General features: G+C 43.6%; 1 protein-coding gene across 2 annotated transcripts in view; it reads right to left on the bottom strand.

The window, feature by feature from the left end:
* The window catches only part of PDIA4 (protein disulfide isomerase family A member 4), a 187,102-nt gene that overhangs the window by 99,738 nt on the left and 70,561 nt on the right, over positions 1–16,803 (bottom strand). For both annotated transcript variants that reach the window (XM_073630702.1, XM_073630704.1), the window contains 3 exons: positions 8,344–8,482; positions 5,092–5,297; positions 1,605–1,763 (listed from right to left, as the gene is read on the bottom strand). In XM_073630702.1, the coding sequence (XP_073486803.1) occupies positions 1,605–1,763; positions 5,092–5,297; positions 8,344–8,482 (504 nt within the window). The remainder of the gene's footprint in view (positions 1–1,604; positions 1,764–5,091; positions 5,298–8,343; positions 8,483–16,803) is intronic.

Raw genomic sequence — 16,803 nt, 5'->3', positions numbered from 1 at the left:
TCCTTTTAATTTAGCTATCGAGACTTTTAGCCATAAGATTCGGCACATATGAATAGAGAATAGGGCCATTCTGATTTGAGCTGTCCCTTTAGGACCAAGCAAAACTCATCTGAAAAGGCAACTGCCTGGGAAGCGGTAATGACTGGCGTGCTCTTTACTGTTCAACTTTCAGACACCCATGTCAACACACCACCAGTGCTCAGGTTAGCGTAGCTACAGCATCTCTGTGTGCTTCTGGTTGACCCAGCTGATATCTTCTCTGAGTATACTGTGTATGACCTGGCCTGTTCTGACCCTGCACTTCCTTGCTTTGAATTCGGTATGGTTTGGGCACTGATCTACAAGTCTCCAGCTGGTCTGCACTATGCTTTTGCTTGACCCTCTGTCACCAGACCCTCCGTTACAACTCAGGTGTCTTGGCCTGCTCCCACTACGAACCAGTCTATGGCCATTCCATCTACAGTGCATCTGCAGCGGTGCACCACAAGTACTAGCAAGCTTGCCAGGCTTACAGTCCTGCTAATGGTGTGTGCTCTTATTTACTGAACTTTCTGCACAATCAACACATCTGAACTGTATTACCTGTTTTATCTAACTCCTGGTCTAACTATCACACATTCTAGGGCATCCACACGAGCCAGATGGTAACTGCTGTAATTTTTTGGAGAAGATATGGTCTTGGTATACAGGATCATGTTGGTTGTTCATTGTCCTTGTCCAGTTAGCTGCAGTTTGAAATTGCAGCATGAGCTGGCTGCAGAGTTGGGCCTGCAAGAGTAAAGAAAGCCTTGAACCCCAAAAATAGCTTCCCAGTGAAGTCCACCTAATGGAGCTTCCTGTAATGGTGTGCTGCTCCCAAATTCAGAGCAGGAATGGTCAATCTCAAAAATTTTGCATGGGGCGTAGTTATCCCCACTGTCACTGCTGATTCAGAAAGCCTGTTGCTTGTCAATCAGCACCTGGCCACACAAAGTGGATGTAAACCCCATTCATGAAACCCGAGCTAGGCACATATATCTACAGTGTTTTCTTATCACTTTTCAAAGCTCTAAGTCCCATGGCTAAGTCCCATGGCCCTTTTTTCTGTTCTCAGCACAACTTCTGAGAAGTTCTCCGTCAACTGATAAAACCAGCCAGTGTCAGGATGGTTGCTGTAAATAGATTAGCAGAGAGCTGGTCTATTCACAGCACAGCTCTGCATTGTTTCTTCCTTTTTCTGTGGAAGGGGGGGGGGGTGCCTTTCCTCCAATCAGCTGTCTCACAGTGTATGGCAAGAATCCACACCCACAGGCGATTTTAGGAAGAGAAAATTCTAACAGGTCGTGCACATTGGTTAATAAAATCTTGCATGGAATGCATCAAGGTAAAAAAAAACTTGAGCATTTAGAAACACTTTAAGGAGTCATGAAGAACAGACAACTTACTTGTACTATATCTGTAATCCAAAATTATACATGCAATAAAAAAAAAAAAAAAAATAATAATAATAATAATAATAATAATAATAATAATAATAATAATAAAACACCCATCCTGACAGGAGTACATGTACATTATTTGTGATTAAAAAGAAGATTAAAAAAGATCACATTTTAAATCTATACCTGAATCCTGATAGATTCCAAATTCTATCTTTTGGTCATCATTAAAAATTCCAAGGACTACAACGTCATCACCATCTTTCAAATGCTCCTGTACTTGTTTAATGGTCTGAATCTGTTTAGAAGGTGGCCCAGCTTGCTCAGTCATGTAATCAATGATCCCTTCAAAATGAAGAAAAAAAAAAAAAAAAAATATGAAAAAACATTCATGCTCTTCTTTCCGTTGTGTTAGGTATGACCAGCAGAAAGATTTGAAAAGACCAAATGTGTGTGTATATATTATATATATATATATATATATATATATATATATATATATATATATATATATATATATATATATATATATATATATATATATATATATACACATATACACACATATACACACACACACACACACATACATACATATACACATACAAACATGCAAAGCTCAAAGTATGTGAAAACATTAAGAATGACAAACTAATTTGCCAGCTGTAGAATTTTTAAAAAAAAATAAGAGTTTTGATCCTTGGTGACAGCTTGCCAAGATGCCGCTTACTTGGGGGTGGGCAAGTAGCTGTGGGCCTGGAAAGGAAATCTTGTGCAAGCACTAATGGTTTGCTTGTTGCTGTCATCCACCAGTTCCAGTACTCCTTTCTCAAGATAAAATCTGCCAGCATTCTTTCCTATTTCAATGCTTGTTACCGATAGTGCTAAGGCTAAATAGGAAGGGGCTAAAGTGTGAAAAAAAAGTTTTGTCCTCATATTAACATTTAAAATCAACCACTTCAATGAATAGTTATTGCAAAAAATTGGTTATGGGGCATACGGTATTCATTGATCCAAAGTAAAAATAGCATAGATGTACCAAAAAATTGTGTGAAAAGGCAGATCGAATTGATTCGTTTTAATAATGGTTTGTTTAATTAAAGTTAAATATATTTTAAACTAATCAAACCAAAACTTTAATTAAACAAACTATTATTAAAACTAATCAATTCGATCTGCCTCTTCACACTTCGTGCTTTTTGTGCATGCCATACACTGATGGCTGTCAAAATACTAGAACAGCTGCTGCATCTGAATGGATACAGAAACTTTTCTGCCAACAATTTTTAACCCTGTCCCTTTGATGTTTCAAACATCTTTTTTGAATGATGGCCACATCCATAGAATACAGACATTTTTAAAATGATTACCATATTTTTTTTATTATGCACAATAGATGTTAATAAGTAAAGTTTCTATGGGATTGATATACTAAATGTTAATAGACTGTGCAATTTGCAAGTGCAGTTGCACAGATTTTCCCAGTTAAGGGAATGTGGTGAAGTGCCCCTGATTGCCATCATCCAATCGGGTGCACGAAAAAAAATATTTATTTCGCAATTTTTCCCCACAAGAGTGGAGGCCACAGCAATACACCTGTGGCCAAGAAGGAAGTGGGGCTACTCACAAATGTGTGAGGCCCAGCCTGCTTAGGTACCGTTACAGTCAGGCTTTGATTCAGTTCACTCTGTGCAGCAACTCTGTAGAAAAAAGGAGAGTTGAATTGAATGGTGTTTTGATGCTAGGGAGGTGGTGTGCAGCAGTCAGAAAAAAATTTGACCCAACTAGCAATGTTCCTGCTGTGCAGGAGGCTCCAAAACCACCAACTTCCAATGAAGTTGTGTAGAAGGTCACAGGAAGGGACTTAAGTAATAAAACAAAAAAGCAATGCATCTGCTTATTGGACTATGGAATACACAATGGTAGAGATCAGTTATCAGTTTATCAGTCCATCCTGTTTATACAGTCTTATGTGACAAGAGTCCTTTGCACATACATTAGGTTATGCATGGAGGTGTAAAACGAAGAACAGAGGAAAAGAACAAATAAAGCCCATCTTATAATTGACTGGTAGGATAATGACCCTGATGCAGCTGATGTAGAGGAAGCAAAGATATGCGTTTACTGTAGGTCCTCAGACCTACAGTACAAGGCATGGAGCAAGTCAGTAATGGGAAAAGATTGGCTCCAGGGAGCACACAGGCAGTACAGGCTACAAGTCCTTTGCCCTCTTATGCCCTTTTGTGGTCACATTTTTCACACTACAGGTTCTTTGTAAATGGCTATTGGCAGTCACCCCCAACAGCAGCACAAAGAAAATCAATGTGATTCTAATGAGCTACCAAATAGTTAAATCTTTCAGTAGTAATATTTAATTGCTTATGTAGACCCAACCTTAATCACCTGCAAGGTTGCTGGTACAAGGCAACATGTTGCTAAAGATGAATCCATTGTTTAAAAACAACAGCTGTACACATATGTGGCAGCACAGACTGTGCCTTAAGCCATGCTGCCACATATATGTGTACTTGTGTTAGTGCTGGAAGCGTGCTTGATCATGTGCTGCCAGGACGAAAACCAAATTATCACAGATGGCCCCCAATGGTTAGTCCAAGACCAGGAGCTAGTAGGAGGGGCACCTCATTACATAATCACTTGTTTAGTAAGCTACCCCTGTATCTTTTGGCCCTTTGTTTGTGAGAAGATACATAGGGAATTTATCAAAAACTAGGCCTCCTTCACCCAACCATTTAGCTGCATACACTGGATTCCAGTGGCAAGAAAACAGGTTCCAGCAGCTGAAATAAAAGATGCACGCGGATAGCGACGGCCGCTCAGCCTGTAAAGTATTGACAGGATGAGAGCAGTAGTCTTTTTGCATGTAGGCATACACCAAGCAGTTTTTTTTTGCAATTAGGGAATGGTGCAGTGTTGAGTCAATAAAATTTATATTATATATATATATATATATATATATATATATATATATATATATATATATATATATATATATATATATATATATATATATATATATATATATATATATATATATATATATATATATATATATACACACATACATACATACATAATATGTAGTAGTGTATGCAGTTTCCTTGTGACTAGCTGTAATCTGGATGCAGTTTTCCACTGGAAGGGCACATTGAGCTGTCAGCACAGAAATCTCAGCTACCACGAACACATATGCAAGGTGTGTGAGTGTTAAGGTGAACTCTCAGCTGCTGCACATACTGTATTTGTTGCATGGGCTGCATGAAGTTAAGGGCACAAGGGCTAGTATCAATGGTTGCAAGATGCAAACTCCCCTTCTCTTGTCACAGGGTACAAACCCACATGCCTGGTGTACTGGGCTGAGAATGTTTAGAAAGAGGGGTACACGCCGCAAATCTGCCATCTAAGGTTTTATAAAAAATGTCCCATAAAATTATTTAAGACTAATAAAATGTTTTATGTAAGCACAAATTACACATTCTCTATATACTTAGGCAAGTTTGAGTCTTGTTAGACTGCAATGACACATATGCCTACATTTTCAATTTAATTAGAGCAGTGAAATAAAGTCAGTTTACAACAAAAATACTTGTATTACAAAAAGTCCTTTGTGTATGTGTATAATATATATATACACACATACATACGCAAAACGTACCGTATTTTTCTCTTGGCCCGTTGTAGTCAAATGCTTTGCCCTTTCGAAAAATCTTCAGTGTGGGGTAACCAGTTACCTCGTATCTCGTTGCAAGCTCAGCTTCAGCCGTAGCATCAACCTTTGCCAAAGGTATAGGTGGTGTCCGCATACTTAATTCCTGTGCAGCCTTCTCATATTCAGGGGCAAGCTTCTTACAATGTCCACACCTAAAGTACAATCAAATGCAAGATACCAACAGTAATCAATGTTGTAGAATTGTACTTGTACGCAGAATGTCTGTGTAATAGGATTGGATACTCTGAAGGGGGGGGGAGGCTCAAAACACACGTCCAAAGTATAATGCTCCTACTACCAGCATGTCACAGTTCTGTAGCAAAGCAGTACCAAGAGCACGATCATACACACCCATGCCCTTTAATTGACTCCAAGGAAAGGATTTTACAGTGGAGCACAAGAAACCCAATTTCTGTCTTTGTCCATTGAGGGACAGATGGGGGGGAAAAAAAAAAAAAAAACATATAAAAAGAAAGGATTTAAACCTCTAAATGGCCCAAAAGCAGTCCAACCTATCCATGTGTCCAGCCCCCTAATCTACATGCACGGTGCTGTACACATAAGGGTTTTTAAGCACATTAGAGCCAAAGGCTCCAAAAAAAAAAAAAAAAAAAAAAAAAAAAAAAAAAAAAAAAAAGGGTGGGCTCGGGTAGAGCACTGCGCCCAAGCCCACCCAGTTGTGTGACAATAGGGAATGAATATTCCCTATTGTCACACCGATTCTCCTCCCGACCAAACAGGAAGTGGGTTGCGAGACCCATTTCCCGATTGGCCAAAGCCATCCTATTGGCCGAGGAGAAACACGGCCACCGTGATGCCGAGGGAGGTGACGCAGGGGAAGCTCTGCCCGCGCCATACATGGGGTAAGTGTGGGGCTGGTACTATCAGCCACCACTGAGGGGCGGGGAAAGAAACAGAAGTAGGAAGGAAGAAGACGACACCTAGAAATGGTGTAAACGAGAAGCTGAGAGGCACCCTTCCTGGGGCCACCCAAGACTCTGAAAGAAGTAACAACAATGGAAGGAAGTTTCCTTTTGATGAACTGGAAGCAGGACAGAAGGATGGAGTCCTGATTATGGTGCAAGGACAAGACTACCTTGGGAGGAAAGGATTTCTCCCAGGATAAAGTTGCCAACTCGCACACACGCCTAGCCAAAGTGATGGCCACAAACAACCTAGTAAAAGAAGATTTAAAAAAATAAATCAATATGTATCTGACCAGTTTAAAAATGGGGGCACCAGATTCAAACTCCACAAAGAACAGAATTTAAAAAGCATAGCTCTGAACTTTGAAGGTGCCAAGTGCAAAAACACTGCAGAAAAGGGGATCCATTCGACAGAGAAACTCTTGGGGTGAAAACCCTTGGGCTACATTCACACAATCCTCCTGCATTTGGTTTATTTAACCACTTGCCGACCAGCCACCGCACTTATTCTGCAGCAGGTCGGCTCTCCCATGTGAACTGATGTACCTGTACTTTGTTCCGTGCATAAGAGATTGCAGGCGCGAGCCCGCTGGTCCAGTAGACTGGCAGAACGGGGATCTGCCTTTGTAAACAAGGCAGGTCCCTGTTCTAACAGGGCATGTCAGAGATCTGCTGTTCCCAGTGATCGGGAACCGCAATCTCTGTCATGTCCCAGGTAGCCCATCCCCCCTACAATTAGAACACACTGAGGGAACATATTTAACCCCTTGATCGCCCCCTAGTGTTAACCCCTTCCCTGCCAGTGTCATTTATACATCGATCAGTGCATTTTTACAGCACTGATCAATGTAATATTGTCACTGGTCCCCAAAAAGTGTCATGTGTGTCAATGTCAAAGTCCTGCAAAAAAAAAAACAAAAAAAAACAAACACACAACCAACCAAACCAACCCCCCCCCCCCCCCCCCACACACACACACACACACACACACACTCGCAGATCGCCGCAATTACTAGTAAAAACAATAAAACAATGAAAAGTCCCTAAATCTATCCCATAGTTTTTAGACGCGATAACTTTTGTGCAAACCAATCAATATACGCCTATTGCGTTTTTTTTTTTAACCAAAAATATGTAGAATACCTAAACTGATGAATACATTTTTTTTTTTTAATTTATATATTTTTTGTATATGTATTATTGCAGAAAGTAAAGAAAATGTTTTTTTTTCCTTCAAAATTGACGCTTCTTTTGTTTATAGCTCAAAAAAAAAAAAAAAACCCCACGCAGAGGTGATCATATACGCCACCAAAAAGAAAGCTCTATTTGTAAGGGAAAAAAGGACATAAATTTTGTTTGGGTACAGCGTCACACGACCGCGCAATTGTTAAAGCGGCGTAGTGCCGCATCACAAAAAATGGCCTGGTCATTAAGGGGCAAATCCTTCTGGTCCTTAAGTGGTTAAAGACTGGATATATTACCTGGGAAGTATAAACCAACTTTGTGTTTCAGAGATGAAGTACTTCTGAATTTAAACGCAATTGCGTTTCCATGTTTTTAATGCATGTAGATGTAGTCAAAAGGGTCCAATCTGCCTCTGGATGCACAGAATTGTAGTTTGCCAGTTTAAAAAGTCTGCATGGCAGTTTTCAAATCCTGAAATGTGAGCTGATAAATAGACTTCTGCTGAGCTGGGGAGAGGCATCCTTCCTGCAAAGGACACCAAGCTAAATTAATCAGTAGGAGAACCTGTGCCTTTTGATTTGTCTAATCTTCTTAAAAAAAAAAAAAAAAAAAAATCGCTTGGGCTCGGTTAGAAAATTTTGTAAATAAGTAACTTTTCTCTTTCACTGCGCTGATGAGGCTGCACTGATAATCAGGGCACTTATAAATCAGTGCAGGTCTCCCCTGTGAGGAAATGTCGCTGATCGGCTTTCCTCTCCTCACCTAACACGCTGTCAGCCAATAACCATCATTTCCTTGTTTACGTGTGATCACCTGTGATTGGACACAGCTAATCACATGGGTAAAGAGCCTCATTATCGGATCAGGAATGCGCTGTGTTCCAGGGACACAGCTTGCCGCCGATCGCCACGTGTGCACAAGTGCGGCGAGAGTGGGACAATGCCATATGACATTGTCTCAGAACAAAAGGGCCACCTTGTGCCCGTCATTTTACTATATGGCGAGTGGGAGGTGGGTAATAGGGGGATGGGGGAAGGGGATAAATAAAAATACACACACACACACACACACACACCACACTTCTTACCAGGGTGCATAAAATTCGACAAGAATAATATCTGCATTGTCCACAACTTCATCAAAATTTTCTCCAGTTAACACAATTGTTGCTTCAGGGGGCAATGTCCAGTCCGGATGGGATATCTCTGTCACTTTTTCCACAATTGCTGAAAAACAAGAAAAACAACATTAAACAATTATGGGTTTTAATTTAAATTGCATGTGAAAAAATAGCTTTGCTCAACTCAATGTAAAATCTTTCACCTATTTTTTTTTTTTTTTTTAAATACAGTAAATGTATACAAACTTTGTACTATATACTATATGTGTATTAAAACGGTTTTCATATAAAATGTTTGGGGGTCAACAAAACATACATACATACAACATCATAGAAGGGGTGTAGCATCAGCAGTCTTTTTTTTTTTAGGGCCATGTACATTTTTGCAAGTATAGGAAAACACCTATTAATACTGTCAGAACGTCTTCTGGACCGAGCTAAAATCTCAAAACAATGCTCAACCTGTGGCCCTCCAGCTGTTGTGGAAATACAAGTCCCATCATGCCTCTGCCTTTGGGAATCAGGCTTGTAACTGTCACCTTACAATGCCTCATGGGACTTGTAGTTCTGCAGGAGCTGGAGGGCCACAGGTTGAGCACCCATGCTATAAGCTCTTAGTTATCTGTGAAACTACAAAGCAAAAAACACCTCTTTCCTGACAGACTCCATGGCAGCCTACGTGTGGGTTAACCCCGCCTCCTCTCCAATGCTATAGGACCCCATTCCCATATATGAGTACTCACCACTAGCTACTGCGTTCCTTTTTTGTCCTCCTCTATGGACCTACACATGCTGTTCGCATCAGGATTGAATGGATCCAGGATTGGCATACCTGTGCGGTGCAGCTCAAAAGCCCAGCCATGGGCAGGCGAGTAGCTTAAAGAGGCTTGAATGTTTCCCCTTGGTGGATGGGTGGTCGCCTCTGTATGCCCGGCGGACAGTTTTCATCAACGGCTGGCAAGGTCTGTGGCTGCATTTCATACTCCATGGCAGTGTTTTTATATGTAGTCTCTGTTTCCCCGGTGATCCAGTGTGGCCTGTCCCCCTCATGGCGGCTGGTTCGCGTGCGTTCCAGCCCGCCACGGCACTTCCGGGTTGCGGCAGTCTCCGCCGCTGGCACCTGCGCTGTAGCCACCTTGAGAGCGAGGCTTGGCTCGCGCATGCGCAGTATGGCGGTTCGTTCGTCGTCCACGCAGGCGCCGAACGGCGGTCTCCTATATAAAAGGGTAATTATATATATATATATATATATATATATATATATATATATATATATATATATATATATATATATATATATATATATATATATATATATATATATATATATATATATATATATATATATATATATATATATATATATATATATATGGAAGTTGTTTCTTTTTTGCCTTGAATATGTGTTGATCAATGCTTTTTGTGCATCTTAAAAAAAAAAAAAAAATAAAAAAAAGCAGAGTTTTGTCCTAAAAACCTTCTCATGTTTGGTGCCTAGGTTTTCTTAGACCATTATCCCTGCAGACTATTTAAAGTGACATTCGCGTCCTAGGTTATGGACAATTCACCGCCTTTAAGTGGCCAGCCCTCACGCACAAGGTATGTGCTCGTGAGGGGAGGGGGATGAGATTTTTGCACAAATGTTGTCATGCTGATACCATGTTCTGCTTTTTCTTCTCTCCCCTTCCCCTCTTCTTTTTTCTCCAGCCCTTCTAGGTCGGACCCGCTAAACGCGGTCCAGAATGCCAATGACCTTGCCAAGCCACAATACAACTCATCTTCATCCAGACGAGACTCCCAGTCCGGATCCCACCAGAGGAGACGCTCTCGTTCCTCCTCAAGACACCGCTCCCAACGCCATGACAGCCGCTCAGACCACAGAGCCTGCTGGGGATGTAGGACACGAGTCCCGGAGGGCAAGTCCTTATGTGACCGTTGCTTTGCTCGTGCGGTTGGGGAAAAAGAGACGGAAAACCAGCGTTTAGAGTCTCTTGTGAAACGAGTGGTGCAGCAATCCCTAATGGAGAGGGAGGCACCTCGCACATTGAGTCAGTCTACCACTGTGTCTGGCCCGCCGGCTGAAGAGGCCCGTGATGATCCGGGTACTTCCCAGCCCTATGTTGCCTCTCCTGACTCCTCAGAGGACGAGTCTATTAATGAGGAGGTCATTGGAGGGTTCGACTTCGCGATGGTTTCCCCTTTAATCAAAGCGATCAAGGAAGCCTTGAAGTGGGAAGACCCTTCCACTCCCCCAGCCAAGCAGAAAAAATTCTTCAAGCACCTGGGGAAAGAACGCGCAAACTTTCCGCTCCTTCCGGAGCTAAAGGAAATCATTGAGGAAGAATGGAGTAAAACAGAAAAAAAGTCTTCCATGTCTAATAAAACCTCCAGATTGTACCCCTTCAAGTCGGAAGAAGTAAAGAGTTTGGAGAATACTCCCCTTGTGGATGCAGCTCTTATGCGTCTGGCCAAACATGTGACTCTTCCTCTAGAAGACGCAGTATCTTTCAAAGATGGGCTCGAGAGGAAGATAGATCTAGATCTAAAAAGAATCTATGGGCTCGCTGGTATGGCCTGTAAACCAGCCCTGGCACTAGCGGCCATGTCCAAGGCCATGGAGGCCTGGACGGAGAACGTGGAGTCCTTCCTTAAGGGCGTATCAGAAGAGCTGGCCGGAAGTTCAGCAGCCGCAGAGCTGAAGCTTGCAGCGGTCTTCCTGGGGGAGGCGTCCATTGACTTGATCCGCCTTCTGTCTCGTATTATGCTGTCCTCAGTTACGGCCAAGAGAGCCCTCTGGTTGCGTCCCTGGCTTGCTGACCCAGGTTCTAAGCAAGCATGGTGTAAAATCCCGTTTGAGGGGTCCTCACTGTTTGGCAATAAGCTTGACGATGCCATTACGCGAGCCACAGGTGGTAAATCGGGTTTTCTCCCCCAGGACAGGCGCATGTTGGGTCGAAAGAAGCCCCAGTTCAGAAGACGAAGCCCGGAGCGCTCCAGGGAAGCACGCTCCTACAAGCCTGGCCGGGACTTTAGGAAGAATTGGAGCAGAGGGCAGACATCCTTCCGCAAACTTGTTAAAAATCAAACGTCCAGTGCTCGTGATCAGGCTATATCTTTTTGAGATTACGCCCGCCCAGGCGGGCCGGGTGGGGGCTCGTCTGCTCCTCTTCCGGCACGTCTGGGTGGCCTCGATCTCAGACTTCTGGGTCATAAGGACGGTCTCGTCAGGCCACAGATGGGCCTTTTCCAGTACTCCTCACCCAAGGTTCGTCTCCACTCTTCTCCCTCGGGCAGAGGATCAGAAACAAATTTTGCTGTCCTATGTGGACCTCCTGAAAACTCAAGGAGCAGTGGTACATGTCCCACAGGACGAATGGTTCCAGGGGATATATTCCCCTCTCTTCCTAGTGCAAAAAAAGGGGGGCTCTTGGCGCCCAGTCATAGACCTCACATATCTCAACAAATTCATAGAGAACAGAAGGTTCAAGATGGAAACCTTGATGACCATTCAGAAAGCTATACAGCCAGGCGACTGGATGTTATCAATCGACCTGAAGGATGCGTACTTCCACGTCCCAGTGGAAAAAGATTTACACATATACCTCCGTTTCCAAATAGGGTCGGATCATCTACAATTTATCTGCCTCCCCTTCGGCCTGACGACATCCCCCCGAGTTTTTTCGAAGGTCCTTCTGGCTACGGTGGCACTCATAAGATCAAGAGGGGTACATCTTTACCACTACCTCGACGACCTGCTGGTGCTATCTCAGAACAGGGAGCAGTTGCTGGTCCATCGGGAACAAGTGATTTCCACGCTGTCCAACTTCGGGTGGCTCCTAAATTTAGAAAAGAGTCAACTGACCCCAACTCAGCGTCTAATATATCTGGGAGCTCAGTTCGATACAGTAGCAAACACTATCTCCCTTCCGTTACAGATAATTCCTACGGTTCGAGACAGAGTCTCTCGGGCCCTACATGTCCGGCAAATGAAAGCCTCTCAGTGCCTGAAAGTCGTCGGCACGATGGTTCCCACAACTCCAATGGTAAAACGGGCCTTATGGAGACTGCGACCCTTCCAGTCAGGTCTCCTTCGACAATGGAAGTCTGGAGACAAGAATCAGGTCATCCGCATAACTTCTACAATGAGGAACAGCCTCTTCTGGTGGCTTCAGCGCAAGAACCTTCTGACCTGCCATTCCATCTCTCCCATCTCTTGGGTGACGGTCACGACCGATGCCAGCGGTACCGGTTGGGGAGCCCTCTGCGGGTCGAACCTGGCTCAGGGCAAGTGGGGTGCATGTCTTCTCAACCCAGGGTCGAACATCCTGGAACTTCGAGCGGCCTGGTGTGCCCTTCAGTCCTTCTCTCATCTCCTCATAGGAGAGTCAGTACTGTTAAGGATGGACAACACCACAGCGGTGTCATATGTGAAGAGGCAAGGGGGCACTCGGAGTCCCACTCTCCTGCGGGAAGTCGAGTCCATCCTATCATGGGCGCAGAAAAACCTTTCCAACATTTCGGCAGTCTTTGTCCCAGGGGTCCAAAACACTCAAGCGGACTTCCTATCAAGGACCGAGTTGGACAACAACGAATGGTCTCTTCACATAGAGACGTTCAGGTGGATCTTGTCGCTCAAGACCAATCCAGAGGTGGATCTGTTTGCTTCCCCCTGCAATTGCAAGCTGAAGAAATTCTACACCAGGGGTCTCTGCAGTCAAGCCATCGGGACAGATGCCCTGACGGATCAATGGAGGTTCAAGCGTGCATACGCCTTTCCGCCACTGCCAGTCATGCTGAGATTCCTGCAGAGGCTCTGAGCAGAGCCAGTGGAGGTGGTGACAATAGCTCCCTACTGGCCGAACAGGCCTTGGTTCCCTCTCCTGGTCCAGCTCAGTTGTCGGGACCCAGTGCCTCTCCCTCTCAGAGCGGACCTTCTTTCTCAAGGGTCAGTCCTGCACCCTTGTCCTGCAGTGCTGAGACTGATGGTCTGGTTCTTGAGGGGGAGAGGCTGGAATCCCTAGGTTGTGCCTCAGAAGTAATATCCACTCTCATGAGCTCGAGAAGATCTAGTACAAATAAAGTCTATGGCAGAATCTGGTCCAAATTCGTGGAGTTCTGCTCTCCCCAGGGCAGGTCTTTTAGACATCCAAAAGTCCAGGACGTTCTCAGTTTCCTCCAAACGGGCCTAGATTTACATCTATCTGTCAGCTCTCTGAGGGTCCAAGTTTCGGCACTTTCAGCCTTCTCCGGCACTTCATCCTTTGGTTAGACAATTTTTTCGAGGTGCATCAAGGCTCAAGCCCCAAAAAAAAACCTAGGTTCCCCAAATGGGACCTTCCATTAGTCCTCGACTCGATCTCTGGACTCAGTACTACGGGACCCTCCCCGCTCTCCATCAAGGTCTTTTCAGCAAAGGTGGCCTTCTTAGTGGCCATTACCTCAGCCAAAAAGGGTCTCTGAGATTGCATCACTTGGTCATGAAGAACCCTTCCTAACGTTTTTTCTGGACCGGGTAGTCCTCATCCCTATGCTGGGTTCCAACCCGAAAGTGTCTTCGGTATTCCACGTCAATCAAGAGATCGTTTTACCTACATTTAGGACCCCAGGGTCCACTGAAAATCACCCTCTAGATGTAGGCGAAGCTATTAAAGAATATCTCAAAGTTACTTCTCCCTTTAGACGTTCTGGTCATCTCTTCGTGCTTCATTCAGGCAGCAATATAGGGAAGAAAGCCTCAACCAGGACTATCGCGACCTGGATTGTACAGACCATACAACAAGCATACAGGGCTAAGGGCTTGGCTCCTCCAAAAGCGATGACAGCCCATTCCACCAAGGGAATGGCAGCCTCATGGGCAGCGGCTCGGCACGTGGCTCCAGATACCATCTGCAAGGCAGCCTCATGGGCTTCTATTAATACCTTCATGTTGCATTATTGTATAGAGCCTGCCTCACTATCCTCTGTAAACTTTGGGTTACAAATCCTATTGACCGATAGGACAAATTAAAATTTATGTTTATTCAGCATACCCACCCGTGTGGTTGGCTAGTTATTTCCCACACGTAGGCTGCCATGGAGTCTGTCAGGAAAAAGGAAAATTATCAAATACTTACCGTAATTTTCCTTTCCTGATGGACTCCATGGCAGACGGAGTTCCCACCCATTGGTCAACGAGTAGGCTAGTTACGGAATGCAGTAGCTAGTGGTGAGTACTCATGTATGGGAATGGGGTCCTATAGCATTGGAGAGGAGGCGGGGTTAACCCACACGTAGGCTGCCATGGAGTCCATCAGGAAAGGAAAATTACGGTAAGTATTTGATAATAAAGTTTCCTTTTTATGTCATGGGAATGAGGAGAGGCGTTTGTGGTTTAAATCAGGACAACAGCCTAGGGTGAGCTTTTACCCTTATCCCTAGCACACACACACACGACAAGAAAAATCTGAGTTTTCAGAGCAATCATCCAATAATCTGATCATTAGAACTCGTGTATGGAACCAAACACGGACGAATATTCGTCCGATATTTTTGTCGTGTGTACTAGGCACAAGTGTGTTATTGCCATAATCACAGAGTACAAAAAAAAAGAAAAAAATATAATATATTTATTTATTTCGGCGCCCACCCAAGAGGACCCGGCGCATCACGGATCTCGGTAAATGGCCGCTAATCGCGGCCGTTTATCATGTGATCGCTCTGTCAAATGACGGAGCGATCACATGTAAACAAACCGGCGTCATGTCATGACACCAGTTCCTCTCCTCCCCTCTCTGTACCGATCGGTACACTGTGAGGAGAGGGGAGAGATCGGATGGTAGCAGCGCTGTGGGCTGCATCTGTAGTGCCCACAGCGCTGCACAGTGACAACTGCCATCCATCCATCCTCAGCCATCCCTCAATGCTCTGCAATACCCTGCACTGCCCCACAATACCCTGCACTGCCCCACAATACTCGGGGATACTCAGCCATACTCTGCCATACCCAGCCATGCTCAGCAATACCCTGCCATACTCGGCCTCTGTATGTGGCCAGGCTGTGGAAGTCTCACACATGTGGTATCGCCGTACTCAGGAGAAGGAGAATCTATTTTGGGGTGTCATTTTTGCTATGTACATGCTATGTGTTAGAAATATTGTATAAATGGACAACTTTTAAAACAAAAAAACAAAAAAAAACAAAAACAAAACAAAACAAAAAAAAACAAAAACAAAAAAACAAAAACAAACCACTTCCCGCCTGCCGTCATACGACGTCCTTGACTTTGTGCGGGAATATCTGAATGATGCCTGCAGCTACAGGCATCATTCAGATATCAGCTTTTTTATCCAGCGATTCCCTACACCATAAGAACGATCATAACGGCTGTTACACTGCTTGATCGTTCTTATGAGAGGAGACGACCCCCCCCTCCGGTGCTTCTACCTACTCACCGCTATGATCGAAGCCAGGATCGTTTTTGTTTTTTTTGTTTTTTTTTTTTTATTTCAGGCACAGCCTAGAGGTGAGATGTGGGGTCTTCTTGACCCCATATCTCACTGTAAAGAGGACCTGTCATGCCATATTCCTATTACAAGGGTGTTTACCCTTGTAATAGGAATAAAAGTGATCAAAAAAATTTTTTTTTTTTGGAAAGAAGTGTCAAACTAAAATAAAGAAAAATGAATAAAAAAATAAAAAATAATTTTTAAAAGCGCCCCTGTCCTCGCATGCAGAAGCGAACGCATACGTAAGTCCCGCCCACATATGAAAACGGTGTTCAAACCACACATGTGAGGTATCGCTGCGATCGGTAGAGTGAGAGCAATGATTTTGGCCCTAGACCTCCTCTGTAACTCAAAACATGTAACCAGTAAAAATTTTTAAAGCGTCGCCCATGAGGATTTTTAAGTAGCAAAGTTTGGCGCCATTCCACAAGCGTGTGCAATTTTGAAAGGTGACATGTTAGGTATCTATTTACTCGGCGTAACTTCAGCTTTCATATTATGCAAAAATATTGGGCTAACCTTACTGTTTTTGTTTGTTTTTTTTAAAGCACAAAACTGTTTTTTTTTTGTTTTTTTTGGAAAAAAAAAAAAAAAAAAAAAGACGCGTTCGAAAACTGCTGCGCAAATATCGTGCGAGATAAAAAGTTGCAATGACCGCTATTGTATTCTCTAGGTTCTTTGCTAAAAAAAAAATATATAATGTTTTGGGGTTCTATGTAATTTTCTAGCAAATAAATGATGATTTTTACATGTAGGAGAGAAATGTCAGAATTGGCCTGGGTGCTCCAGAATGCCTGAAGGTGCTCCCCTGCATGTTGGGCTTCTGTATGTGGCCACGCTGTGTAAAAGTCTCACACATGTGGCATCGCCATACTCAGGAGTAATAGCAGAATGTAATTTGTGGTATGTATATGCTGTGTGTGAGAAATAACCTGCTAATAT

This window comes from Aquarana catesbeiana, linkage group LG05 (assembly GCF_042186555.1).
Source record: "Aquarana catesbeiana isolate 2022-GZ linkage group LG05, ASM4218655v1, whole genome shotgun sequence".
Lineage (NCBI taxonomy): Eukaryota > Metazoa > Chordata > Amphibia > Anura > Ranidae > Aquarana > Aquarana catesbeiana.
Note: the sequence above shows the minus strand (reverse complement) of the source record. Positions and strands in the feature narration are given on the sequence as shown.